Below are 27,869 nucleotides of genomic sequence, written 5' to 3' on the forward strand. Positions count from 1 at the left end.
TTTCCAGGTAGAGCTATGAACCCAGGAGTGAGGGGAGGCTCCAGAAATGCCAATGGGTCCAGACAGAGCATCCTGAGGTGCCTCCCCGGGGCTTCCCCAGAGTCACGAGAAGTCTGTGTTTTTCACATGCTTCCATCATCTTGGCCTGCGTAGCTGTGCTCTGGCACCTGGGAGCAGAGCCCTGTCTACCTGGGAAACATGTCATGGAGAGGGAAATGCCAGCCCCTGTCACACCCCCGCCATTTCCAGCTGGCAGTCCAGGCCACACTGGCAATAGCAGGCAGGGAGGGGAAGCTCTCACCCTCTGGTTTCACTTTCTAGTGTCCACAGACTTGTCTGACAGGTTTAGGTTAAAGACCTGGAGAGTAAGTGTTTTCATACAAAAGAAAAGAAATTCAAAAATTTGCCCATTCTCAGCCCCCTCCAAAGAACAGGATTCAGAATGATGATGATGATGATGAAGATGGCTAAATTTACTGAGGGGTTACATATACTCAGCATTGTCTTCAGCATTTTGGTGCAGATAAACTCATTTACTCATCACAGTACCTCCACGTTGAAGATACCACTGTTACCCCCATTTTAGAGATGAGGAAACTGGGCCTCAGCAATGCTGGGTGACTTGTCTACGTTCAACTAGCTGAAAAGCAGCAGAGCCTGCCTGAGTCCAGCCTATCTGGCTCCAGAGCCTCTGCTTACCACACCCAGGGCTCCAAGACCCAGAACTTGGCCTCCTGGATGCAGGACAGATAACGCTCTAATCCCATTATCCTCCATCGACCAACCCTATACCCAAAACACCCACACCCCAAACTCTGTCTCAAAATAACCTTCACAGGAGTGGGTGGGACCCAACAGGTAAGAGCTGGGGTGGTGCCCAATGAGGCATCCCTCCCAGAAGAAAAACACAGGGGAGTGGACGAACAGGAAACCCCGCATTTTTCATTCCCAGCACCAAGGGCTGGGGGGTCTCTGGAAGCCTTCTGCTTGGGAGATGGTCAACAGGGAAGCAGCCTGGGTAACTTTTTCATAAGCCAGTTTTCATCAGCATAAGAACAGCCCTGCTCCAGGGCAGCTGAGGCTGAGGCCCTTTGCTAGAAAATATTCTGCTTCCCCAGCCCAGCTGCTCGAGGTGGGAACCACAGACAGCCCTGGACACGGACAGGCTGATGGCCGCTCCAGGGCAGGCGGTACACAACTGCTAAGTCCACACAGGATTCGGTCCCTGCCCTCACAGGACTTACTCCTCTCTGCTCCTTCGCCAACTGGCACACACCGGGCCCGGCTCTCAGGCCAACCCCTTCGCAGGCTTCAAACCCACTGAGATTAACCAGACCTGCTCTCCGACAATAGCCTGGCCCACTCCTTCAAGAAGCAGCTTCTCGTGCCGGTCTTCCCTGGGGAAGATGGGCATGGAAAGGTGGCAGCAGGTGCCCGACTGTGGGAAAGAATAAACAGAAAGATGCTGCAGACCTGGGCAGCCCGAAGATGGGCGAGAGCCATGGAAGGGGTGGCCATCAGGCTGGTTTCAGGTTCAGAGGACGTCTGACTTGGCCACCACCTCTCTGTTCCCGCCACTGTGCCATCCTGGACCACGCTACCATCAATGCTTACCTGTGGTCACTGCAGCAGCATCCTAAGAGGTCCCCACAATCATCTGGCCAGCCTCTTCATGCCCACCCTCAGCTATGCCCTCCGCTTCCACCACAGGGCAGGCTGCTCTTGGCTCCTCAAAAGGGCTGCACTCTACTCTGAAGACCTGTGTGCCGTACTGTCTGTACATCATGCCTGATTAAAAGCTACAATCGTGGCTCCTGCCTATGATCCCAGCATTTTGGGAGGCCGAGGCAGGCAGATCATTTGAGGTCAGGAGTTTGAGACCAGCCTGACCAACATGGTAAAACCTGTCTCTACTAAAAATACAAAAAAATTAGCCGAGTGTGGTGGTGCATGCCTGTAGTCCCAGCTACTCGGGAAGCTAAGGCAGGAGAATTGCTTGAACCCAGGAGGCAGAGGTTGCAGTGAGCTGAGATCATGCCACTGCACTCCAACCTGGGTGACGGAGCGAGATTCTGTCACAAATAAACAAACAAAAAACTACAACAGACCAGCACAGTATATCACATGCATGTAATCCCAGCACTTTGGAAGGCCAAATGAGGTAGGATCCTTGAGCTCCGGAATTTGAGACCAGCCTGGGCAACATGGGGAGACCCTGTCCCTACAAACATAAAAAAAAATTAGCCAGGCATGGTAGCACATACCTGTGGTCCCAGCTACTCCTGTGGAGGTTGAGGCAGGAGGACTGCCTAGGCCATGACAGTGCCACTGCACTCTAGCCCGAGTGACAGAGCAAGACCCTGTCTCAAAAAAAAGAAGAGACAATAAAGCCACGGATACAAGAATCTCATTAGAAAAACTTGGCAGACGGTATATACAAGTTTTCTCCCAGCTGGGCGTGGTGGCACACAACTGTAATCCCAGCTACTCGGAAGGGTGAGGCAGGAGAATCGCTTGAACCTGGGAGACAGAGGTTGCAGTGAGCCGAGATCACTACTGCACTCCAGCCTGGGCTATGGAGTGAGACCCTGTCTCAAAAAAAAAAAAAAAATTATCCAATTGGGGCCGGCAGTTAATTGAAAGAGCTGGTCAAAGCAACCTTCGTTAAAGAGCACCTAAGTTCTCTAAACATCCATTACTTTTTTACATATCTCACATTAAATGGAAATATGCACACACCTATTCCCTGGCCGGTCTTCCTGGCCTTTTCTCTGAGTGTGGGCTTGCCAGCCAGAGTTACTGTATTGTTATTTTCTAGTTTTGGTTTCTTTAAAGCAGAACAAAAACTTAAAGTCATCGGAACCTAAAGGCAAAGGAATCTGGGTGTGAAAGCCTTCTGGGTTTTTACAAAATGTCCCCAATGTTTAGTTATCGTGTCTGCACCTTTTTCAACAGGAACATTATCTGAGCGATTCCAAAGTCATCCCAAATGGTCAACAGGTATTTCTAGAAACAATTTCTTTCTCCACTCGCTCTGAGGTGCTTTAAAGCTCAGACTGTGTGCTGCTGGATTCAAACTCCAACTCAGTTACTTACTAGCTGATGACCTTGGCTAAGTTATTTAACCTCTCTGTGCCCGCTCCCCACATGTAAAATTGGGGTTTCAGCTGTTATTGTTGCTTCATTGGTTCCCGGGATGTTAAATTCAATTATGTAATTACAAGTACAACTGCCATGAACAGGTTTGGGAACCAACACCTGACTCTTGATAAGCATCTGACTTAACTGACGGAGCTGCACACAAAGGGTGAGCTAGAGACTGGCCCACTGCTGTGAGCATTCAGCATGCCAAGGGCCTTAGTCAGTAAGTTTCACACAAGGAAACGGAAAACATCAGGTAACCTGGGTCAGTGACGCCAATGATAGTTAAGAACGACTGTTCTAAATCTGCCATCATCTGTCATCCAACCCTGGCCACACCTGGGGAGAATCACCTGGGGATGTGTAAACAATATGACGTCCTGGCACCCCCCCCCAGAGGCTGATGTAAGTGGTACCAGGTGGGGCCTGGGCATTTCTAAAAGCTCCCAGATCTTTACCAGCTGTGATAAGCACCCGAGGGCTAGAAGGGAAGCGCTTGGAGGGCAGGGCCCGCCTCTCTGATCTCACAACTGGACACACAGTGCCTGTTTCCTGGCCACAGTGGGCCCTCACATCCTAGCTTTTAAAGGAGTAAATGGTGGCCATTAGGTTTCAAGCACCAGGGCACAGGCTTGATTCCCTCTTCCCAGCTTCCCTATTGTGCCAGTGGGTAGAAACCAACCACACAATGTTGCTGAGGCTGTGCCCGAGGGGCAGACAAAGGCACCAATGGGAAGCCTCAGCGGGGAGCAACCCTTCCCCCAGAAACAGTTCCAAGAGGCACCAGGCGCCAGCCAGGGCTGCAGTTAATCATTCACCCCACAACACAGGAAGTGAGCCCTACGACAGTCCCAGCCCCAGGGCTTCCTGAACTCAGGGCAAGTCCGCAGTCCACACATCATCCAGACAGAGGACAGCCCAGCCCAGCCACAGGTGAGGTGGCCCGATGGCCTGGGGCAAAGGCCCTCGGTCCAATCTCTTCCCCATCCACCCCAAGTCTGACTTCTCTCAGGAGGGACTAATGAACATGTGCACTGAGCACCCCCAAAATGACATCACACAAGGGCAGAAAGGAGCCAAAGGGGGAACGTGAAAGGCAGAAAGGGAGCCGTGGTTGCCAGGCAACCAGCCCTAGCCCACCTTTGTTTTGCTTTGGTGATGGCGACGAAGGGTCTGGTCAGGGCCACTTGGCCACGCTCACACCTTTTCCTCTCAACAGTTGCTTCTTTGAGTCAGGGTGCAGCTCTGGTCACCTGGCGGCCTCTTCAGCTCAGCCTCCCGCAAAGTGTGAGCCTGAGGACCACCCTGAATTGCCCTTGTAGGACCCAGAATAGGTACCAGCAGAATCGGGTAATGGCTCCCTCCTCCTTCACCTGGGCTGCCCTCACCTGGCTATGGGCTTGCAGTCTGTGATAAGGAGCTCCACTTCTAGAAGACTGGTAAGTTCTGTTCTCGGCTGCTCCAAGGAGCTCACCCAGGCCTCAGCTAGAGCTGGCCACTCCTTTATGCTCTCTCGAATGCCTCCCAAATGTTTGGCAGTTGGTGCAGGAAAAACAGCGAGGCTCTATCGTGATGCTTTTTAGATTTTAGCCAAGTAGGTTTTAGGGATGAGAGAGAGTCCTTGCTCACACTTGCTACTCAGGAAAGAAGGACTGGAGAATCCAGGGGCAGCCCCCAGGAAAAATCCAGGGCCCCACTCCTTGCGCCAGTCCTGGCTTCTGTATCTAGAGCGGGGGCAATGCCATTTGCTGCTGGCTGCAGGCATCGAGCACAGACTCCAGCTCTTTCATGTGCCCTGGCCGCCAGGCGGGCCGGCTGCTCACAGAAGCTGCTACAGAGGCTGGAGTCAGCGGGCAGAGCATAGCGCCTGGGACAGGGCCTGGGAGGGCTGCCTGCGCTCAGGTCCTCTGTCCCTCTTTTCCAGATTCTCATGGACCAACTGGTGTTCAAAGAGACAATCTGGAATGATGCATTCTGGCAGAACCCCTGGGACCAGGGGGGCCTGGCAGTGATTATCTTATTCATCACCGCTGTCCTGCTTCTCATCTTATTTGCCATCGTGTTTGGTTTACTCACTTCCACAGAAAACACTCAGCATGAAGAGGGTGAAGAGGAGTGACCTGACTTCCTGGGGACTGAGATGGCAGCAGGGGAGGCAAGCTGACCTGCCCCATTCTGGTGGTGGGCCCCTCCACGGTCCCCTCTGGCTCAGGGGCCAGGCCATGGTGTCTTCCTTTCCCACCAGGAAAGAGTCTAGTAAAATATTCCATCTGGCTTAGGGTTGGTCAGACTAGTAAGATGGGGAAGCTGGTCTGAGACCAATTCTGGCTCCTTGATCCTATTGGTTTTCGGGTTCCCCGACCAGAACCCTAAAAGCACATGGAGAGGACGGCTCCGCTGCCTCAGGTGGAAGGAGCGATGGCTAACAAGGTTCTCTAACTGGCTCACAGGCCCAGCCAGCAATTTCACAAATCCTTGACAGAGAAAGACACAACCAAATGAAGTAAAAATTCCTTTACAAATCTGCTAACTTGTGAGAGCTCATTTTTAATCCAGATAGAGCCACCAGAGCACGCTTCCCGAACAAAGCCTCACCAGGGCCTGCACAGTCTGGCCTGTCTCCAGCCATCTCGCCCACCCCACCCCACCCTGCCCCTGGGTTCTCAGCATGTCTTTTGGTTCTTGAATATGCTGTGTTCTCTCCCACCACAAGCCTTTTGCGCATGCTATTCTCATTGACTGGGATGCTCTCCCTCATACCACACTTGACTCCATGGACTAGTTAGTCCTTCCTCATCCTTCATATCTCAGTTTGAACCTGACTCCCTCAGGTAAATCTTCCCGAAGCCTCGAGGATTAGGGTAAAGCCACCTGTTTTATACTCTCGAAACACCATTTACAGGACTTATACGTCTTTTTTGTTTGTTTGTTTTTGAGACGGAGTCTCGCTCTGTCGCCCAGGGTGGAGTGCAGTGGCATGATCTCAGCTCACTGCAAGCTCCGCCTCTCGGGTTCATGCCATTCTCCTGCCTCAGCCTCCCAAGTAGCTGGGACTACAGGTGCCCACCACCACGCCCGGCTAATTTTTTTCTTAGTTTTAGTAGAGATGGGGTTTCACCATGTTAGCCAGGATGGTCTTGATCTCCTGACCTCATGATCTGCCCGCCTCGGCCTCCCAAAGTGTTGGGATTACAGGCTGTAGCCACCAAGCCCGGCCTTTTTTTTTTTTTTTTGGAGATGGGGTCTCACTCCTGTCGCCCAGGCTGGAGTGCAGTGGCACAATCTCAGCTCACTGCATGTTAGACTTCTGAGTTCTGAGATGATCCTCCCATCTCAGCCTCCTGAGCAGCTGGGACTACAGGCATGTGCCACCCATGCCTGGCTAATTGTGTGTTTTTTGTATTTTTAGTAGAGACAGGGTCTCGCCATGTTGCCCAGGCTGGTCTTGAACTCCCAGGCTCAAGCGATCCTTCCGCTTCAGCCTCCCAAAGTGCTGGTATAACAGGCGTGAGCCACCATGGCTGGCTCTGGGACTCACATGTCTCTACTGTGACTATCTGCAGTGCTCTCTTCCCCACTGGACCAAGCACCATAAAGCAGGGAATGGGGCTATTTCTGCCCACCAGTGTATCCCCTAAGTCCAATGTGCCTGGCACAGAGCTGGCATCAGCCAATATTTGCCGGCTGAATAAATGAATGAATGAGTAAACGCACAGATAAACAAGAAGATGCGGGGCTGCTGGGCACCCCCAGCCCCAAGATCCCAGGAGACAACAGTGCCCAACACAAGCCAGGTCTAAACACAAGGCTGCTCTTCCACCTCAAAATGCCGAGGCCTCAAGCTGGAGGTTGCTTCAAACCTAATAACTGTTCCCTACGACACTAAAAGATACTCATGGTCATGAATAATCAAACACTGCTTTTTCAAGGTTATAGCCCAGAGAAAGTAGCTACAGATAGAGAAGAGAGGAAAACTGCTGGTTGCCACAGCCCCGCCTCATTAGTTAACTGACCTGAGTATCTTTTTTGCTGGTCCCACTCCCATGCGCCTCAGACCCCACAACAAACCGACCGGAAACCTACAGCTTCCTTTGCAGAAATGTACCTACTTCTGCTGAGCCCACCCCACTGGCTCTGTCCCTCGCTGCCAGGTGCCTACCCCAAGGGAACGCTGGTGGGAGGCTGCTTCGACCTCAGCCTCCAACGAGAACTATTCTTAGGGAGCAAATATCTGGTGGAGAAGGGGCTTTTTCTTTGTGCTACACACCAGTTACGAAATAAACAAACATTCACTTATTCAAAGAACAGTAGCCAATACAGACATACCAGCAGTGTTTATTCCAGGCTGCCGCCTGGATTTCAGAATCATCACATGTAGCAAAGGAGACATGTACAAGGCTGCACAAGAGGCAGCACGATGCTGTCACCTGGACTCCTTGGGTCCAGAGATGCCTAGACCCCAGCCCCTGGCAACCAGGCCACTGATGCACTAAGAAGTCCCAGCTCCCCGGAAGGTGACAGGAGAAACAAAGGCAGAAGCCCTTGGGAGGACCTGTTCCCTTGCCTGGCAGACTGAGCAGACCCTGGGGACGGGCAGAGTTAACCCTCCAGAGAGCATTCCAGAGCCTCGGACAGCCCCAGAGCTTTTTTCAGCAAAAAGGACTCACAATGAACAGGAACACTTGGCCCTTTCATTCCTCACCAGAAATGGGAGCTCTACTCAAGAAGCCTAAGAAGGCCAAATTTAGCAACTCCCGTATTAATTGTGCTTGAAAAGGGCTCTGGTCGCAATGGCTGCAGGCAAGGGTGGTCCTGGCACTGCAGCCGACCACTTCTGCTGGGCGTGGTCTTGCCACAGAGGCCAAATTAGAGGCGGCAGTTTGGAGAAGAAAATAGCTTCAGTCCAGAAGCCACCGACTCACTGGTGAACAGGAGGAGGTGGAAATAAAAACACACAGCCCAAAGAAGAGCTTCTCTGATTTCCTTGGTTTTTTTTTGCAAAAACCAAGATGGCCTAGGTGTATGAAAATGAGTATGCCGCTGCAAATCAGGAGCCGGGTATTTAGTGGCCTCAGTCTACCACGAGCTGCGTGACTGTGACCTCTCTGGACCTCGATTTATTCACCTCTAAGTCTGAAGCAATCACGTCAGTGTCATCCCCTGACAGGATTATTCCATGAGATGAGATGAATCCAAGAATTTTTTAGATCAAAATGTAAAGACTCCTCCTGGGTGTCTCTCACCCAGGCACTCATAGCTCCGCATGCCTGGACATGACCTGACTACACTGAGCAGCCCTTGGGCTCTTCCTGTGGCCCCTGCCCCATCGCCTGCAGATGCAGCTAAAACAGATGCGTGGGTTCAAAGCACATGACTCCCCGAGGTAAGCGGGGCCACAGGCTTCTGTGTGGGTCCTGGATAAGGGTGAGGACTACTCAAGTGATGCCAGAAGTCCCAGCTCGGTGGCACATGATGACCACAAAGCCGACAGCTCAGAGCTGGTCACATCCCTTGGAACTGAGTGGCCTGTGAGGTCAGCCATTCCAGAAGAGGGGGGAGTGGAGGGAAGGATACCACTCAGAAGACTGAGCAAATCCCCACACTGCCAGAGATCCTGGGGACTCCAATAGAGAAGAGCAAGGTCCTGAATTCCACGCTGCCCAACACAACAGCCTTTGCAGGCAGGGGTCCCTTGATAGCCTATGGGCTGTCTTATGTCAGCTGCTTAACTAGGGGGGCCAGGGGAGTAAATGATCTCACTGACACTTTGCTCCACACACAAAATAAGTTACTTACCCCAGTTCTTCACAGAAGGTCACCAGGGCATCAAAGGCCAGGATAGTGGCTTTATCAGATGCTTTGTTCCCTCTCTTTTCCTGCGGACAAAAAATGACACCTTAGCAAATCTTACAGAATTGGACTACCTTAGAGGCACAAAAAGTAATGAGGAGGCCGAGCACAGTGGCTCACGGCTGTAATCCCAGCACTTTGGGAGGCTGAGGCAAGAGGATCATTTGAGGCCAGGAGTTCGACACTAGCCTGACCAACAAGGTGAAACCCCATCTCTACTAAAAATACAAAAAAATTAGCCAGGTGTGGCGGTGGGTGCCTGTAGTCCCAGCTACTTGGGAGGCTGAGGCAGGAGCATCACTTGAACCCAGGAGGTGGAGGTTTCAGCAAGCCAAGATCATGCCACTGCACTCTGTCTCAAAAAAATAAAAGTAACAAGGGAGAAAAATATTAAATGACAATAATAAAGCCATTTACAAAAGTGTCCCCAAACCTGACTATTTATCATAACCCCCAGAATACTGAACTGAATTTTCTGGGATGAGCTTTTGAGAGTTTCCCAAAAGCTTCTCAGGAGGTTCTCATGCAAAGGGCCCACAGACTAGCATTTAGGAAACACTATAACATCACCTATTTTAATCATAGTAAACACATGCATAAATGTTGTAAACTTAACATATATGAACATATATACTTCTGTGTATATTGGAGGGAGATATATTAATGTTAAGTGATTATTTTTGACAACCTTAAAACATGAATTTAAAATACAATTTAAAACCTGTAATCCCGGCTGGGCCCAGTGGCTCACGCCTGTAATCCCAGCACTTTGGGAGGCCGAGATGGGCGGATCACGAGGTCAGGAGATTGAGACCATCCTGGCTAACACGGTGAAACCCTGTCTCTACTAAAAAATACAAAAAAATTAGCTGGGCACAGTGGTGGGGGCCTGTAGTCCCAGCTAATCAGGAGGCTGAGGCAGGAGAATGGCGTGAATCTGGGAGGCGGAGCTTGCAGTGAGCCAAGATCACGCCACTGCACTCCATTCTGGGCACCAGAGCGAGACTCTGTCTCAAAAAAAAAACAAAAAACAAAAACAAGAACAAAACAAAACAAAAACCTGTAATCCCAGCACTTTAGGAGACTGAGGTGGGCGGATCACCTGGGGTCAAGAGTTTGAGACCAGCCTGGCCAACATGGTGAAACTCCATCTCTACTAAAAATACAAAAATTAGCCAGGCATGGTGGCACACGCCTGTGATCCCAGGTACTCAGGAGGCTGAGGCAGGAGAATCACTTGAACCCGGGAGGCGGAGGCTGCAGGGAGCTGAGATTGTGGCACTGCACTCCAACCTGGGCAACAGAGCCAGACTCCGTCTCAAATAAAATAATAAAGTAAAGTAAAATAAAATAAGGCTTGACCTGCCGACTCAGAAACCCATGTGGGGTAGGGGTGGGCAGTCAACTACATCAGGAGAGCAAGATTCCCAAGCCCTTCTGTTGGCACCCAAGGGGCCAGTGTGTACCCCTTGGATCACGCAATCAGAAAACAGGAGGACCGAAAAGGTTTCCTGAGTCTCTACTTACCAGGGAGGCTAGGTGTAGCCCTGCCAGCTCCTCCCTGAGCACAGCATCCCAGATGGGGCAGAGCAGGGTATGGCTGGGCAGGGCAGGTGGGCTCTGGAAGGTGCTAATGGTAGCAGACAGGGTGTTGCCTCCTGCCTGCAGGTAAGGAGCACCCGGAATGAGTGGGTTGAGCCGGGCTGGCCACCAGGCCTGGACCCACAGCTCCTTTGGCTATGGACTAACATCAGAGGAGTGGCTTATGGGGAGTGGCTAGCAGGAAACTCTGAGGCCTGGCTCCTAGGCACAGGATAAAGCTGGGGGAAGGAGATGGTGCTGTGAAGGCAGATAAAGGGACAAGAGCCTCAGGTTTCTGTCCCTCACCCCATGTCCCTGGGGCTTTCTAAGCCAAAGCCTGCAACTAACGTAAAAGGAAGAAAAAGCACTTAAGTTACCAACCACTACCAAACTTCCCCAAAGCCCCTCTCACAAAATCCAAATCATTTTCTCATCTCCACTCCTGCCTCCCCTAGTACAATAGAGTTTCCTGTTTTCTTTTTAAAATGTTGCCTACCACCTCCCCACCTGGGAAACCCAAGGCATGACTGTTGGTGGCTGGTGACAAGCACACAGCGGGCAAAGTCCCACCTCTGGTGGTGGGACGGAAGGAGGTGGGGGCACCAGTCCCTGCCACATCCTCAATCCGCAGACACTCATCAGCCAGCCTTCCCTTTGGCTCCCACTAGCGGGGAGTAGGGCAATAGCAGGTGGTCCCCACAGCTAAGCAACAGCTCCTGGCCTTCCCACCAGGAAGATCTCTGCACCCTTATCCAATTGAAAAGACAGTCTCACCTTGGGCCAGGAACCACTATTAGGTGAGGAATGGGCACTATACATTTCAAGTGTGGGCACTTGGTCAGGGCAGTGGAACTCTAAAGATGGCAGCCAACTTCCTTCCTTGCCCACTCCTGGAGGTAATTCCCCTCTTACTGACCGAAGCTCTGGTGCAGCTCTGCTCAGAGACTGTTCCTAGCTTCACTCCGTTACAAGCTTGTCTATGGACTTGTGGCTGAATCAACTAGCAGAACAGTGAGCATTTGTGAGTGATGTGATTATGCATCAGTGGCCTTTTTTGTGTACATATCTATTTGCCAACATATCCTTTTAAAATACTGTGAATTATTTAATACAGAAAAGGAAAAAAAAAAAAAAGCCCAGGCATGGTGGCTCATGCCTGTAATCCCAGCACTTTGGGAGGCTGAGGTAGGTGGATTACTTGAGATCAGGAGTTTGAGACCAGCCTGACCAACATGGTGAAACCTGTCTCTGCTAAAAAATACAAAAATTAGCAAGGCGTGGTGGCAAGCACCTGTAATCCCAGCTACTTGAGGGACCGAGGCATGAGAATTGCTTGAACCTGGGAGGTGGAGGATGCAATGAGCCGAGATTGCGCCACAGCACTCCAGCCTGGATGACAGAGGCTCTGTCTCAAAAAAAAGAAAAAAAAAAACCAAAAAAACAAAACAAAAACCAGACACTGATATCTGAGACATCGTCTATCAAGTGTATGCTTTGGGCAGGTAACTCATCCCTACCAATACACACAAACGCACAAAGATTCTGTACCCCCAACTTCCCAATATGTTTACAACACAATTTCTTATTAAGTTCACATTTTCCTTATTATGATTATGTCAACAGAGTTCACAACTAAACCGAGTGATTGCATTTTTATATTTGCCGTGATCACATTTCCTTTCTTGTGTAACTGTGTTTCCCCTGAAATAACTTTGATTTTTTTCTCCATTTACTTAGATTTTAGTATGTCATTAATTCACCTCTAACTATCCTAACATAATGAACAATTCATTTCGATAGGAGCCAGAGATGCCAGCTTCCACTCTGATTTTTGGAACCTACCTTCCTGGAGTCTTCTGCCCCCTAGTGCAATCTGGACCAGTTTTCCCTAGGCCTAGGACACAGCTATCTTTCCGGACTACCCTCCAATATCGTCCTGTGCCAAGACTTACTCCTGGGTGAGTCTCCATCTTTGCTTTCCAGGTTTACTGCCTCTCTACAATGGAGAACATCCTTTAATAGCTTCTGAGACATGACATACCAGGGGAAAGTTTTTGAAACCTTTGTATGTGAAGGTGTCTTTTTTTTTTCTTTCAAGTTTCCACATACAGGATTTCGAATTTTTATTTATTTATTTATTTATTGGAGATAGGGTCTTGCTGCCCAGTCTGGAGTGCAGTGGCACGATCATAAATCACTGCAGCGTTGAATTCCTAGGCTCAAGCAATCCTCCTGGCTCAGCATCCTGAGTAGCTAGAACTACAGGTACACATCACCATGCTCAGCTATTTTTTTTTATTATTACTATTTTTTGAAACAGGGTCTCACTCTGTTACCCAGGTTAGAGTGCAATGGTATGATCTCAGCTCACTGCAGCCTTGACCTCCTGGACTCAAGTGATCCTCAAACCTCAGCCTCTCGCGTAGCTGGAACTGCAGGTGCACACCAACACACCCAGATAATTTTTAAATATTTTGTAGAGATGAAGTCTTATTACATTGCCCAAACTACTCAAACTCCTGGTCTCAAGAGATCCTCCCATGTCATTCTCCTGAAGTGTTGGGATTACAGGCATGAGCCAGCCGCCTCACTCAGCCTAAACTTGAGTATGTTTAAACATGTCATTTGATAAATTTTTCTGGGAACTTTCTTTTCATATTATTTGCTTTTCATATCCTTTGTTCAAGCGATTCTCCTACCTCAGCCTCCTGAGTAGCTGGGATTACAAGCGCCCACCACCACACCTGGCTAATTTTTATATTTTTAGTACAGTCGGGGTTTCTCCATGTTGGCCAGGCTGATCTGGAACTACTGGCCTCAAGTGATCCGTCCACCTTGGCCTCCCAAAGTGCTGAGATTACAAGCGTAAGCTCCCATGCCTAGCCTTTTTCTGTCGCGCTTTGTCACCCAGGCTGGAGTGCAGTGGTGCGATCTTGGCTTACTGCAACCTCAACCTCCTAGGTTCAAGTGATTCTCCCACCTCAGCCTCCCCAGTAGCTGGGACTACGGGTGTGCGCCACCATGCTTGGCTAATTTTTGTTATTTTTTGGTAGAGACAGGGGCTTCACTATGTTGGGCAGGATAGTCTTGAACTCCTAACCTCAGGTGATCTGCCTGTGTTGGCCTCCCAAAGTGCTGGGATTACAGGCATGAGCCACTGCTCCTGGCCCTAGAGCTTGTTTTCTCTTGATGAGATTTTAGTTTTCTTCATCTAAATCAGTGGTTGTCAACCCTGGCCATATATTCAAAGCAACTGGGGAGCTTTTTCTTTTGTTTTTTTTTTGAGACCAAGTTTTGCTCTTGTTGCCCAGACTGGAGCGCAATGGCGCAATCTCGGCTCACTGCAACCTCTGCCTCGTGGGTTCAAGTGATTCTCCTGCTTCAGCCTCTCCCGAGTAGCTGGGATTACAGGCATGCGCCACCACACCCAGCTAATTTTGCATTTTTTAAGTAGAGACAGGGTTTCTCCATGTTGGTCAGTCTGGTCTCAAACTCCTGACCTCAGGCGATCTGCCCGTCTCGGCCTCCCAAAGTGCTGGGATTACAGGTGTGAGCCACTGCACCCAGCCTACTAGGGAGCTTTTTGAAAAGACTCTTGTTAACAGCTTGAAACACCTATTCCTAGGTATTTTATAAGTTTTATTGTTGCAAATTAAGTTTTTTGTTTGTTTCTATTTCTAGGTATTTCTGGTACAGTGGAGAAAAGCTACTGTTTTTTTTTTTTTTTTTTCCCCTTGGCGCTCATCTGACTAGAGAAAAGCTACTAATCTTTAAACTATTTCTCTTATATTCAGCCAGTTTGCCAGGTTTTCTTACGAATTTGAGTAGATTTCTAGTAGGGTCTTTGTGTGTCTAGGCACAATGTGTTATCATTTCTACCTGCTGTTGTCTTCTCGCCTACTATCGTTATCCTTGTGAATTTATATATATGTCCCTTTATTGTCATCTTGGCAGAGATTAGAAATAAGTACTTGGAGGCTGGACAAGGTGGCCCACGCCTGTAATCCCAACACTTTGGGAGGCCGAGACAGGCAGATCATGAGGTCAGGAGATCAAGACCATCCTGGCTAACATGGTGAAACCCCATCTCTACTAAAAATACAAAAAAAATTAGCTGGGCATAGTGGCAGGCGCCTGTAGTCCCAGCTACTCAGGAGGCTGAGGCAGGAGAACGGTGTAAACCCAGGAGACAGAGCTTGCAATGAGCCAAGATCGCGCCACTGCACTCCAGCCTGGGTGACTAAGCAAGACTCCATCTCAAAAGAAATAAAAAAAAAAAGAAACCCCATATCTGCAAAAAATTGAAAAAAAAAAATTAGCTGGGCATGGTGGCACATACCTGTGGTCCCAGCTACTCAAGGTGGGAAGATTATTTATGGCCAGGAATTAGAGGCTGCTGTGAACCATGACTATGCCACTGCACTTTAGCCTGAGTGACAGTGAGACCTTGTCTCTTAAAACAACAAACAGGAAAAAAACAAACAAAAAAAGGCTGGGTGCAATGGCTCATGCTTGTAATCCCAGCACTTTGGGAGACCAAGGCAGGTGGATCACGAGGTCAAGAGATTGAGACCATCCTGGCCAACATGGTGAAACTGTCTCTACTAAAAATACAAGAATTAGCCGGGCGTGGTGGTGCATGCCTGTAGTCCCAGCTACTCAGGAGGCTGAGGCAGCAGAATCGCTTGAACCCGGGAGACGGAGGTTGCAGTGAGCCGAGATCGTGCCATCGCACTCCAGCCTGAGTGACAGAGTGAGACTGTCTCAAACAAACAAAAAGAAAAAACAAAAACAAAAAAATCCAGTGTTAAGATAATTTAAATATTTAAATATTTATAAAGGAAAAAGTCTAGTCTAGTTTGTGTAAGCTGCCTACCTATCCAACATGCCATTTCCCCTTGCTATACTTCCAGGTCGGGAGCAGCCTTCTCTAGCTTATACAAGCACCATCTGAGTTCGGAAATCAGCTTCACAAAACTAGAGCGCGGCGGGTCAGACTGAAAGGGCCTCTACTGCCCAGGCCTTACCTGAAGTTTTGCTACTTCCTTCCTGATCAGGAAGCTGACTTGATCCCGGTCATTCCTGGAGTAATAGAGACGGCACCAGGAAGGCTTCCCATCCCTGCCAGCCCGGCCAGACTCCTGGTAGTATCCAGCCATAGACTTGGCAATATTCCAATGAGTGACAAACCTGTAGGATCCAAAGGGACAAGGAGCATGAGATGGTGGAGAAACTGAGTGTCCTTTGGAAGAATAATCATGAGTAGGAGAGCAGGGAGGCCAGTAGATAGGCAGGGAGAGGGATAGTCCCAGAGTTAGAATGGTTAAGATACTGGCAGCCCATCTCCCTTCTAGGAGCAACCCAGGTAAGAAGCCACAGCAGGAGTGAAGGGTGGCAATCAGCACATATGAGGGACCAAAAAACTCAGACAGGGCCCAGTGGAAAAAATACTAGACCTAAAGAAACAACATGAGGCTCTGCCACTTAGGAGCTCTGCAAATTTGAGTAAGTTATTTATAAAGTGGGAAAGGAATAATATTTATTAAAGACCTACAATGAGTCAGTTTCTATATGTCTCATTTAATTGTTAGTCACCATCATGTGAGGTAGCCCATTCTCCAGAATATGAACTGGAGATTCAGAAAGGTGAATTTGTACAATGCCACACAGTAAAGGGACAGCAGAGCTACAATTTGGGCCTAGGGGTGTCTGCCTTCAAAACTAGCTCTTAACAAGATACCACAGACCCAGGACTCATTTTATTTATTTTGTTTTTTGTTTATTTTATTTTTTTTTAGTTTTAGATGGAGTCTTGCTCTGTCGCCAGGCTGGAGTGCAGTGGTATGATCTCAGCTCACTGCAACCTCCGCCTTCCCAGTTCAAGTGATTCTCCTGCCTCAGCCTCCTGAGTTGCTGGGACTACAGGTGTGCACCACCACGCCCAGCTAATTTTTGTGTTTTTAGTAGAGACGGGGTTTCACCATGTTGGCCAGGATGGTCTCAATCTGTTGACCTTGTGATCCGCCTGCCTCAGCCCCCCAAAGTGCCGGGATTACAGGCATAAGCCACCGTGCCCAGCCTTGTTTTTTTATTTTTTAAGACAGGGTCTTGCTCTGTTGCATAGGCTGCAGTACAGTGGCACAATCATAGCTCATTGCAGCCTCAGCCCCCTTGCCTCAAGCAATCCTTCCACCTCAGCTTCCCAAGTAGCCAGGACTACAGGCACATGCCAAGATACCTGACTAATTTTTAATTTTATAGAGATGGAGTCTTGCTATGTTGTCCAGGCTGGTCTCGAACTCCTGGGCTCAAGCAATCCTTCCATCTGGTCCTCCCAAAGTGCTGGAATTATAGGTGTGAACCACTACACCTGGCTGCAGACCCAGGGTTCGAACTGATTCTAAAGTCGGTATTCTTTCAAACTGTAGTGCACTATAAAATTTCTGCCCTAAGTCAGGGTTACTATGAGGTTCACCAAGGCCATGTACGCAAACATGCTCCATAAATCATACAAGGTATTATTACTTGGTGTTAATCAGACCAAAGGGCTTCAGGCTGTAGCCCAAAATGCCTCTTGACGATCATGGCCAGGTAAAAAAGACTTCCTAACAGTTGCCAGTGTGGGGCTAGGAGGCTGGGATGCACCCCGACTCTTCTAGACTGTTAGTAAGCAATAACAAGGAATTATGGTCCTAAGAGCCTTGCCTTTGACCTTCCACAGGGAGTAGCTTAAAATACAGTCACACATTACTTAACGATGGGGATACATATTGTGTGTTTTTTTTTTTTTTTTTTTTTGCTTTCTTTGGAGACGGAGTCTCGCTCTGTCAGCCCGGGCTGAGTTGCGCATTGGCCGGATCTCAGGCTACTGCAAGCTCTGTTCTCTCTGTTCTGTTTACGCATTCTGCCTGCGCCTCGAGCCTCCGAGTAGGCTGGGATACAGGAGCCCGCCACCTCGCCGGCCTAGTTTTTTGTAATTTTTTAGTAGAGACGGTTTCACGTGTTAGGCCAGAGGATGGTCTCGATCTGCTGACGCTCGTGATCGCGGCCCCGTCTTGGCCTTCGCAAAAGTGCTGGGATTACAGGCTTCCGCGCCCAGCCCTGTTTTTGTTTTTTTTAAGACAGGGTCCTGGTCTGTTGCCCAGGCTGAAGTGCAGTGGCATGATCCCAGCTCACTACAACCTCTGCCTCCCGGGCTCAAGCAATCCTCCCACCTCAGCCCCTAAAGTAGCTGGGACTACAGGCACGCACCACCACACCTGGCTAATTTTTATGTATAGTTTGTAGAGATGGAGGTTTGGCCACGTTGCCCAAGCTGGTCTCAAACTCCTGGACTCAAGCGATCCACCTGCCTTGGCTTCCCAAAGTGCTGGGATTATAGGTATGGACCACTGTGCCCGACCAGGGATAGGGATACATTCTGAGAAATGACTTGTTAGGCGATTTCATCATTGTGCAAACATTATAGTGGATAATCTTTACATAAACCTAGATGATACTGTAGCCTACACAGCTAGGCTGTAAACATGTATCATGTGTTACTGTACTGAATATTGTAGGCAACTGAAACGGAAATACTATAACACAAACACTGTAACGCAAATCACTAGGCGATAGGAATTTTTCAACTCCATTAGTCTTACAGCATCTCAGTCTATGCAGTCATTGACCGAAACATTAATATGAGGTGCATGACTACAGTTCCTTTATTCCCACCTCCTCATAGGAACCACCTACTGAGATGTGAGTGAACAGGGCTGTGTTAAAGGACAAGCCTGATGGACTGCATGCTGCCCCGTCCTGGGCGAGGGTGACAGAATCATGCTGTGCAGTCACCTGGGAGCAGGCCGCACAGGAACTGTCAGCATTCAGGCTGTATTCTAAGGACTCTCTCCTGGAGCTTCCTTCCCCTCTGGCCCTCGAAGGAGTACATGCACCTCGTCCTTTGGGCATAGCACTAGGCAATCCACCCGGAGCCAGGCCCAGACCAGAAAGGCAGGGCAATAACCAAAGCTCACCTGACGTTGGCTTTATCCACTCCCATCCCAAAACTAATGGTTGCAACAATTACAGGGACCTTCTCCTCCATCCAGTCGTTCTGCACCAGCGTTCTTTCAGAGGCCTTCAGCCCTGTGAAGGAGGGAAAGATGGAGAAGGGAACTCACATTTCCCTTGGGTTTCCCCGGGGTCTGTTTTGGGTTTGACACTGTGTGCTAGGCACTTCACAAACCCTGGATATTTCACTTCCCAGCTGTCCGACCTTACATCAGGCGCTTAACTTTACTGAGCCTCAGCTGACAGGCACAAAGACCCTAGCCTATGTGTGGCACAGAGCATTTGGCAAAGGTTTGGGCCATGATTCAAGCCCAAGCCTGCTGGCCCCCAAAGCCTGTGCTCTTCCTACAACAGCATTACCTTGGCTTGTAAAAACTTATCACCTGCTGCTGGGGAGGCATATACAGCGGGAAGAACTCGGGAGTCACAATTCTCATTTTAGACCTCATTCATGTCTAGACTCGTTTTAGGGGATTTAAGTGAATCACTTTAGCTCTGCCTGAGTATCTGCAATAAGATGGTGGGTCACCTGATAATCAGGATCTATAAAGAACAAGAGACCCACCAAGAAGCCTCTGAGGGTGAAGAGAACCAAGTGGCCTGGGCGCCCCTTACCTGCATGGTAAGCCTTGGCGTTCACACCCCTGCAGCTGAGCTCTATGGCCAGCTGTTCACAAGCCTCTCTAGTCCTGCAGTAGACAATGCCGCAGCCAGACAACTGAATGGGGAGATGCAGGAAGAAAATAAGCATGGCAAGAACAGAACAATAGGCCCAGTGTAGTGTACCCTGCTCTAAAAGCAGCTCTGTGTTCCTTCCCTCGTCAGTTTCAGTCTCCTCTGAGGCAAAACACCCAGTAAGGCTCTCTCACTTTATAAAAAGCAGGACCAGGCTGGTTCATGCCTGTAATCCCAGCACTTTGGGACGCCAAGGTGGGAGGATCACTTGAGGCTAGGAGTTAAGACCAGCCTGGGCAACACGGAGAAACCCCGTCTCTGCTAAAAATACAAAATTAGCTGGGTGTGGTGGCGCATGCCTGTAATCCCAGCTACCTGGGAGCCTGAGGCAGGAGAATCACTTGAACCTGGGAGGCGGAGGTTGCGGTGAGCCAAGATCGCGCCACCGCACTCCAGCCTGGGCAACAAGAGAGAAACTCCACCTCAAAAAAAAAAAAAAAGGCAGGCCAAAAGCTGCTCAAAACTCAACCTGTTTAACTTCTCTGCCTCCTCTTCACGAACTTTGCATGGGTCTGCAGAGGCCTCACACAGAGGGGCTGGCTGCTTGCCTTCCACAGAAGGATCCAGGACAAGGAAACCATGGTAAGGAGGACAATGCCAGGAAACCAAAGGGACAATTCTTTTTGTGCCCGAGTGTTAAGAAGCCTGGCTGAGAAAGCTAGAAAAAGCAAAGGTCTTAGAAGACCAATCTCCATCTCCATGCTGCATGTCACACCCCACTGCTCTAACAGCTGCTTGGCCTCCACCTCAGTGCCTCACCCCTTTATCAGCCTCCTGTCCAAGAGCCTTAAGGCAGAAGTCCTTCAGGTTCCCATAGGGATCAGAAATGAGTTCCTTGAATTGCACATCATAGAAGAGGTTGGCCCGGAAGCAGGGAGTCTTGAAGATGGCAACTGGTTTCTTCAGGTGCAGGGCAGCAAACACGTCCTCTTGGACCTGTGGGGTGGCTGTGGCAGTCAGAGCCACACAAGGGGCATGTCCCAGGCGGGAGCGCAGGGCACCCAGACGCAAGTAGTCAGGACGAAAGTCATGCCCCCATTGGGAAACACAATGAGCTTCATCCACCACCAAGTAAGACAACAGGTGGCGGGACAGCAGGGAGTTCAGGCTGGGCTGGAAGGAGGAGGAAGCCGCCATCTCCGGGGTGATGTACAGAATCTTGGTCTGGGGCTTTTCTCGCTCCAGGTCAGCAAGCAGCTCCTTCCTTTCCTGTGCAGAGAGCTTTGAGTTCAGGGAACTTACTCGTACCTTTAGGGCTAGCAAGTGGTCCACCTGGTCCTAAGAAAAGAGAAAGGGGCTATAACTGGCCCTCAGGACTCAGGTAAACGTCACTGCAAGTCCCTGGAGGATTTCCCAGTCATAAACTGTGCTCCTCCCACCCTCCACTATGTCTTTTCTTTGCATAGAAGTAGTATAGGTTGAATATCCTTTATCAAATGCTTGGGATCAAAAGTGTTCTAGATTTCAGATATTCCCAGATTTGGGAATATTTGCAGATTGCATATACATAATGAGATCTCTTGAGGATGAGACCCAAGTCTGAACAGGAAATTCATTTTTTTCATGTATACCTTATATATATAGCCTAGGTGTAATTTTATATAATATTTTTAATAATTTTGTGCATGAAAAAAGAGTTTTGACTGAATTTTGACCGCAGTCCATCACATGAGGTCAGAAAGGTGTGGAACTTTCCACTTGTGGCGTCATGTCAGCACTAAAATTTTTTGGACTTTGGAGCATTTCAGATTTTGGATTTTTGCATTGGGGATGCTCAACCTTTATGGAAGGTAAAGTGGTTTAGAGGACAGGCTCTGAAGTCAAACAGACTTCAGATTTAGATTCATCCTGGCTCACTTAATCACCACATGCTCGCTGGCTGTTTCTTACCCTCTGAACAATTTATACAATTCTATCTAACAGAATTGTTGTATAACTTAAAATTTACATCTCAGAGGTGAAATTAATGTATGTAAATCACTTAGCACAAAGCCTGGGACCTGGTGAACACTCACCAAGTTATTGCTGTTGTTCCCTGTCTCTCTACCTTTCTTCATGGTGGATGACTCTTACCCATACAGCCACACTTCCTCAATTCTGATTCTATCAGCCCATCTGCAGGCCTTAAATAGTCAGAACACCTGTAGAGCAGATGTTAATAAGGTCCCAGCCAGTTTCTCATCTTTTTTTCTGTTTCACATACTGTGCCCTTACCAAAATAAGCAGGACACCAGGGATTCCCCATACCAACTTAGCTATCTATCCATCTGCAACTTCTATCCCAACATCACAAGTGCACATGCGTATATACGTGAGACTGAGTGTATATGTGTGTACAAATACAGTTTCATACTCCTCTGGACAAAAAAATAACAAGGGAGGGTGAAGGACCTCAGAGGAGTCATTCATAACCCCCCAGAGTGATATGCACCAGTGGAGAACACTACATTGGGGAAAAACAGAAACCCAATACAGCGAATGAGATAGGCAAATCATAGAAAACAAGAGGCAGGGGCGGGTGCGGCGGCTCACGCCTGTAATCCCAGCACTCTGAGAGACCCAGACAGGCAGATCGCTTGAGGTCAGGAGTTTGAGACCAGCTGGCCAACATGGTGAAACCTCATCTCTACCAAAAATACAAAAATCAGCCGGACAGGGTGGCATACACCTGTAATCCCAGCTATTTGGGGGGCTGAGGCACAAGAATTCCTTGAAGCCGGAAGGCGGAGGCTGTAGTGAGCCGAGATCGCACCACCACACTTCAGCCTAGGCGACACAGTAAGACTCTGTCTCAAAAAAAGAAAAGAAAAAAGAAAAGAAGAGGCAAAAGACCAATAGAGAAGTGAAATTTCCAGCCTCAAAAAACCTTCCCCGAATCTTTTTGGGCTACCATCTTCGTTGCCCTAAGCCTCACCTGAATCAAAGCAATGAGAGGAGAGACTACAATGGTGATGCCTTTGGCCAACAGAGCAGGGAGCTGATAGCACAGGGATTTTCCTGCCCCTGTGGGCATGCACACAAAAACATCCTTGTTACCTGCAAAAATACAAGACAACAATATCTCAGTGCTTCCTGCCTTTTCATTGAAGTTGCTGAAAATTAAATGAGAATGTAGGAAAAGTACCTAGCAAAGTGTCTGGCACATGGAAGGGTCTCAATGTAATGCTAATACCTCTCCTGTCCTTTCTATGAAAAAGGCAAGGATCCTGGGAAATTTGGATACATGCCCAAACCATTTCTAGTAATGGTTAAAAACAAGATTTAAAAAGTCTGGGGCGGGCACGGTGGCTCACGCCTGTAATCCCAGCACTTTGGGAGGCCGAGGCAGGCAGATCACAAGGTCAAGAGTTTGAGACCAGCTTGGCCAACATGGTGAAACCCTGTCTCTACTAAGAATGCAAAAATTAGCCAGGCATGGTGGCATGTGCCTGTAATCACAGCTACTCGGGAGGCTGGGGCAGGAGAACTGCTTGAACCTGGGAGGCGGAGCTTGCAGTGAGCCAAGATTGCGCCACTGCACTCCAGCGTGGGTGACAGAGCAAGACTCTGTCTCGGGGATAAAAAAAAAAAAAGAAGTCTGAGTCTGCTGTGATATGGATGATTTAACTAAACAGCCATGAAAGCAGAGTACTGCTAGATGAGTGAGCACATCTGTGTAGACATGGGAGGACATTACTTAGAGAGCTTTTGTTTAGACATGTATCATTAATATTACATTGCTGCTCGCCTCCTGGCAACTTCCATTTGTCACCATATCTCAGGTTTATAACATTATTACTCTTTCTTTCTCTATCTGGGACCCAGGCCACTCAGTCTTCAACAAGGGAATTACCTAGAAGGCCAGTGACCAAGTTAAGTTACTACTGCCACCCTCACTGTTGCTGTTCGTTTGTGTGTACAAACGAACAATAATGAGAATCTGAAGTGTTTTCAAAGACCATGTGTAGATCTGGCTATGAACTATAGACCAGCCGGGTGGTTCTGCCATTAAAACTACAAGCTTTGGGCCAGGTGTGGTGGCTCATGCTTGTAATCCCAGTACCTTGGGAGGCCGACGTGGGAGAATTGCCTGAGCCCAGGATTTGGAGACCAGCCTAAGCAACATGCCAAGACCCTGTGTCTCTAATTAAAACAAATAAATGAAACTACAAGCTTTGGGTGACAACTCTAAAGATTTCCAAATCCAGTTATGGACCAAAGGTGAGGCAGTGCGAAGGATCAGGAGGAGGGTGTTCTGCCACAGCATTATGGTATAGCCAGCATAAATTTAAAGGAAGGTACCTTGGTAATGTTACCTTTTACTACAGCCATGGTCGCGCTCTCCTGTAAAGGCGTCTTAAAAGAGTCAAACCCAAAGACCTTCTTCAGCGTACTCCGGACTCGCCGCTCAGGGTCAAGAGGAAAGGTGGTATGGCGGCTGCTCATCTTAGCCAAGAACAGTGGCCAAAGGTTAAGGCAAAGGTGGTAAAAGGTTGCCACGAGAACCCTCTGTTTTGCTTTAAAATACAGCTTATTTTCTGTAACAAATTGCTATGTTATACTTAAATAATATATTATTTTTAAGTATTAAAGCTGAAAGTGAACTGCCTCAAGCAATGCATTCCTGGGTAATTAACATCTCCACTTTTACGCTCAATGAAAATAAATACATTGAACTATTCCAGGCCACGGTATAGCACAGAGCTAGAAATCAGATCAAGAGAAGAAACACAAATGTCTTCAGAACAGTTTGGAGAACGGGGAACCGTTTTCCTAAGATCCACCACCTTCTCCTTCTTCTATAAGTGCAACCACGACAACCATTATTCCACCCCGGGACCCCGACCCCCTTCTCCCTTCTTCCTGAGCCCAAGATCCGCAATTTTCTCTCTTGGCCGGCCGACACCTCCCTCTCTTCACCCTAAGATATCAGAACCGGCAGTGGTCGGCCCAAGAATTAAAGGCCCTTACTGGGCCGCTGCAGCTGGCTGGTTCCGGAATTATTCGAAGACCCCCGTACACAATACCAACTCAGAGAAGCCAAAGCGCTGGGAATTAAGCTTTAGCCAGAACCCACACAATCTTATATCCGTCGCGCAGTGATGACGTACGCGAGCGCCGGCATGAGGGCGGAGCCAGGCGCAGGAAACTGCCGTTTTGATTGGTTTCCAGTGTGGCGCGGGGTCTCCTGGGATCTGAGAGAACCTGCCTTTCCGCCCGGAAGTCGGCGTCTTTGAGTCATAGGAGTGAGCCACGCCGGGGCTGTGGGAATAAGATGGCGGGGAAGAAGAATGTTCTGTCGTCCCTTGCAGTTTACGCGGAAGATTCAGAGCCCGAGTCTGATGGCGAGGCTGGAATCGAGGCGATGGGCAGCGCGGCTGGTAAGGCCCAAGTGGGAAGCTGGGAGAGGGAATCTGGTGTCTGCCCGGAATGCTGTACCCCTCGCTGGGCGGAAGGGAACTAGATGGTCATTGTGCTCCAAGCACTGGACCCCGAAGAATGGCCCGGGGTCCTAGATGAGATAGAGCATTAGAGACTCTGGACTAAGAATGAAGAATCTCCTTTCTATTGTTCCGATTAATCTGCCTAAACTTACTCAAAGTCTCCGTGCCGGTTATAGTGATGGACAGAGGGATGGACGAAGAGGGAGTGGCTGCTAGCCTGTTCCCCCTGGGCTCGTTGTTTGATGAGGGAGAGCGATGAGTAAAACATACGTGGAAGATGGTAAAGATTGTGTTTGTTAAATTTATAGCTTTTAGTTAAGAATGTGCCCTAAACACAGCTTGGAGCTTTTAAAAATAAAAACGTACCTGATCCCCAAAGCGAGAGAATCTTAATTCGGTAGAACTGGGGTAGGATGTGGGCATTTGTGAACTTTTAAGGATCCCGGGTGATTTTCTTATTTTGTGGATTTTAAAGTCTATCGGTGATGTTCTCCTCCTCAGGTTGAGAAGTACAATGTTAGACAATGGAAATAGATTTCTTTGGGAGAATAGAGAACAAGTTACCTAACAACATATCTGGCCCTTAGCTTCCTCATCTGGAAAGTGAAAGGGATTGGATTAGGTTAGGTACTTTCATGTTTTGTGATTTTGTGGGGTCTCTTCCAGTCAGAAAATTCTCTGATAGTTTGCTGTAAACACTATAGTGTTTGCTTAGTGTTTATAGCATTAGAAACAGAATTTAGTACTTGGTTTTGTTCCCTGACCTTTTAAAGATTTTATTCACTAAATAATGCCCTTCTCAGAGAGCCGAATCTGGGCCTATTGTCACTTAACATGAGATTTAGGTTCCCCTTGTATCTTCAGAGATAGTCTTGGCCACTCAAATCTCTAGACATTTTTTCTTACATTGTAACTCTTGATTTTTTTTTTCCTGCTTTTTTTTTGTTTGTTTTTTAACCTTTCAGAGGAGAAAGGCGGATTGGTATCTGATGCCTATGGGGAGGATGACTTTTCTCGTCTAGGGGGTGATGAAGATGGTTATGAAGAAGAAGAGGATGAGAACAGTAGACAGTCGGTAGGTAAATCTCCCAGATCCAGAGCTACTGAAAGCGCAATTTCATTTGTCAGATTTTGGAACTGTGCCAACAGTGTTCCATTTCACGGCTAGCTTCATCCCTTGCGCTCCACTTTTGTTTTAGTATTAGTGGAAGAAACTGGGTTGAATAACAGTTCTGTTTGAAAATTTATTTTCACATGGATCTTTTTTTATTAATCTTTGAGTTGAAATTTGGGGGGAAAGATAGTGGATTATTTTATTTAACCCAGATATCAACGGGTGTTTTATGTTGATTTTTCCCAGTTTAAATTATTTACTCCATTTATAGCAGGCATTCATCCTAATTGGTGTATCATTTATATCTACAATCAACTCTGCATTGTTTTTAATCTTGGATGGGGCTCATTTAAATTTTGTTCAGTTTGTTAACAAGATAAAAGAAAATTCGTTTTCCCCTCTTTTTTTTTTTTTTTTTTTTTTTTTTTTTTTTTGAGGTAGTGTCTCACTCTGCTGCCCAGATTGGAGTGTACTGGTGTGATCATAGATAGTTCACTCCTGCCTTGAACTCCTGGGCTCAAGTGATCCTCCCTCCTCAGCCTCCCCAGTAGCTGGGACTACAGGTGGGCACCACCATGCCCAGCTGACTTATTAGTAATACTGTTATTTTGTCGGAATCTTGCTCTTTCGGCCATGCTAGGATGCAGTGGCGCGATCTTGGCTCACTACACCCTCCGCCTCCCAGGTTCAAGCGATTCTCCTGCCTCAGCCTCCTGAGTAGCTGGGATTACAGGCACCTGCCACCACGCCCGGCTAATTTTTGTATTTTTCATAGAGGTGGGGTTTCACCATGTTGGCCAGTCTGGTCTCTAACTCCTGACCTCAGGTGATCCACCCACCTCATTCTTCCAAAGTGCTGGGATTACAGGCGTGAGCCACTGCACCCGGCCAATTTTTAAAATTTTAAAAGAATTTTTTTGTAGAGACGACGTTTCACTATGTTTCCCAGTCTGGTCTCAAACTGGCCTCAAGCGATTCCCCTGCCTCACCCTCCCAAAGTGCTGGGATTACAGGTGTGAGCCACCATGCCTGGCCTTCTTCTTTTTTTTGAGACGGAGTTTCGCTCTGTCACCCAGGCTGGAGTGCAGTGGCCGGATCTCAGCTCACTGCAAGCTCCGCCTCCCGGGTTTACACCATTCTCCTGCCTCAGCCTCCCAAGGAGCCGGGACTACAGGTGCCCACCACCTCGCCCGGCTAGCTTTTTGTATTTTTTAGTAGAGACGGGGTTTCACCGTGTTAGCCAGGATGGTCTCGATCTGCTGACCTCGTGATCCGCCCGTCTTGGCCTCCCAAAGTGCTGGGATTACAGGCTTGAGCCACCGCGCCCGGCCCTGGCCTTCTTCTTTCTTGACATTTTACTTGGCACTTTTTATTATGATGCCCTTAGATCTTGATCACAAATCTTGCCTGAAATTCAGTAGGTGCTGGAGAAAGGAGAATCTGTGCTATTATTAACAAGAAAGGTTTTAGACACATAATCACCTGAGCAGCATGAGTCAGAATTTAAGTTTGCAGAAAACACAAAGAAATTGAGGCTGGTTCTTAGCACGAGACACGCAGAGTTGAGTCTCGATGTCGAATCTGACTACTTAGCAACAGTTTTAGTTGAAACACTTAAAATATATTATTTGTTTGAATTTTTTGTTACATGTTGGTATGTAAATGTTAGCATTAAAATTCATTCTAGCCAAGCAGGGTGACTCGCACCTGTAATCCCAGCACTTTGGGAGGCTGAGGTGGGCAGATCCTGAGGTCAGGAGATCAAGACCATCCTGGCCAACATGGTGAAACCCCGTCTCTACTAAAAATACAAAAATTAGCTGGGCATCGTGGCGTGCACCTGTAGTCCCAGCTACTCAGGAGGCTGAGGCAGGAGAGTAGCTTGAACCCGGGAGGCAGAGGTTGCAGTCAGCCGAGATCACGCCATTGCACTCCAGCCTGGATGACAGAGCCAGACTCTATCTCAAAAA

The 27,869-nt window shown here is 48.4% G+C and overlaps 3 protein-coding genes across 15 annotated transcripts in view; 2 read left to right on the forward strand and 1 right to left on the reverse strand.

Annotated features, from left to right (window-relative positions):
• RECQL5 (RecQ like helicase 5) overlaps window positions 1–24,435 on the reverse strand; it is a 39,989-nt gene extending 15,554 nt beyond the window's left edge. For all 4 annotated transcript variants that reach the window (XR_001887770.1, XR_001887771.1, XM_017884674.1 and 1 more), the window contains exons 1-8: window positions 24,272–24,435; window positions 23,658–23,801; window positions 22,277–22,398; window positions 20,122–20,640; window positions 19,243–19,345; window positions 18,591–18,702; window positions 15,600–15,762; window positions 8,938–9,017 (exon numbers count right to left, since the gene is read on the reverse strand). Coding sequence is in view for 2 of the 4 variants with exons in the window: in XM_017884674.1 (XP_017740163.1) it covers window positions 8,938–9,017; window positions 15,600–15,762; window positions 18,591–18,702; window positions 19,243–19,345; window positions 20,122–20,640; window positions 22,277–22,398; window positions 23,658–23,787 (1,229 nt within the window). In the remaining 2 variants the exon portion in view is untranslated. The remainder of the gene's footprint in view (window positions 1–8,937; window positions 9,018–15,599; window positions 15,763–18,590; window positions 18,703–19,242; window positions 19,346–20,121; window positions 20,641–22,276; window positions 22,399–23,657; window positions 23,802–24,271) is intronic.
• Window positions 3,796–5,671, forward strand: ERLN (endoregulin). 2 transcript variants are annotated; one of them, XM_017884687.1, is made up of 3 exons: window positions 3,796–4,074; window positions 4,361–4,580; window positions 5,066–5,671. In XM_017884687.1, the coding sequence occupies exons 2-3, from the start codon at window positions 4,536–4,538 to the stop codon at window positions 5,258–5,260; spliced, it is 240 nt and encodes a 79-aa protein (XP_017740176.1). In that variant the 5' UTR covers window positions 3,796–4,074; window positions 4,361–4,535; the 3' UTR covers window positions 5,261–5,671. The 2 variants fall into 2 exon arrangements, with proteins under 2 accessions (XP_017740176.1, XP_017740177.1); XM_017884688.1 differs by having other exon boundaries at window positions 4,464–4,580.
• Window positions 24,436–24,523: 88 nt separating the features above from the next.
• The window catches only part of SAP30BP (SAP30 binding protein), a 45,082-nt gene continuing 41,736 nt past the window's right edge, over window positions 24,524–27,869 (forward strand). For 5 of the 9 annotated variants that reach the window (XR_001887772.1, XM_017884675.1, XM_017884676.1 and 2 more), the window contains exons 1-2: window positions 24,524–24,722; window positions 25,751–25,860. Coding sequence is in view for 8 of the 9 variants with exons in the window: in XM_017884675.1 (XP_017740164.1) it covers window positions 24,617–24,722; window positions 25,751–25,860 (216 nt within the window). In the remaining variant the exon portion in view is untranslated. The remainder of the gene's footprint in view (window positions 24,723–25,750; window positions 25,861–27,869) is intronic. The other 4 variants (XM_017884677.1, XM_017884683.1, XM_017884678.1 and 1 more) reach the window with 3 other exon arrangements.

Source organism: Rhinopithecus bieti, unplaced genomic scaffold, assembly GCF_001698545.2.
Source record: "Rhinopithecus bieti isolate Rb0 unplaced genomic scaffold, ASM169854v2 scaffold_13400, whole genome shotgun sequence".
Taxonomy (NCBI): domain Eukaryota; kingdom Metazoa; phylum Chordata; class Mammalia; order Primates; family Cercopithecidae; genus Rhinopithecus; species Rhinopithecus bieti.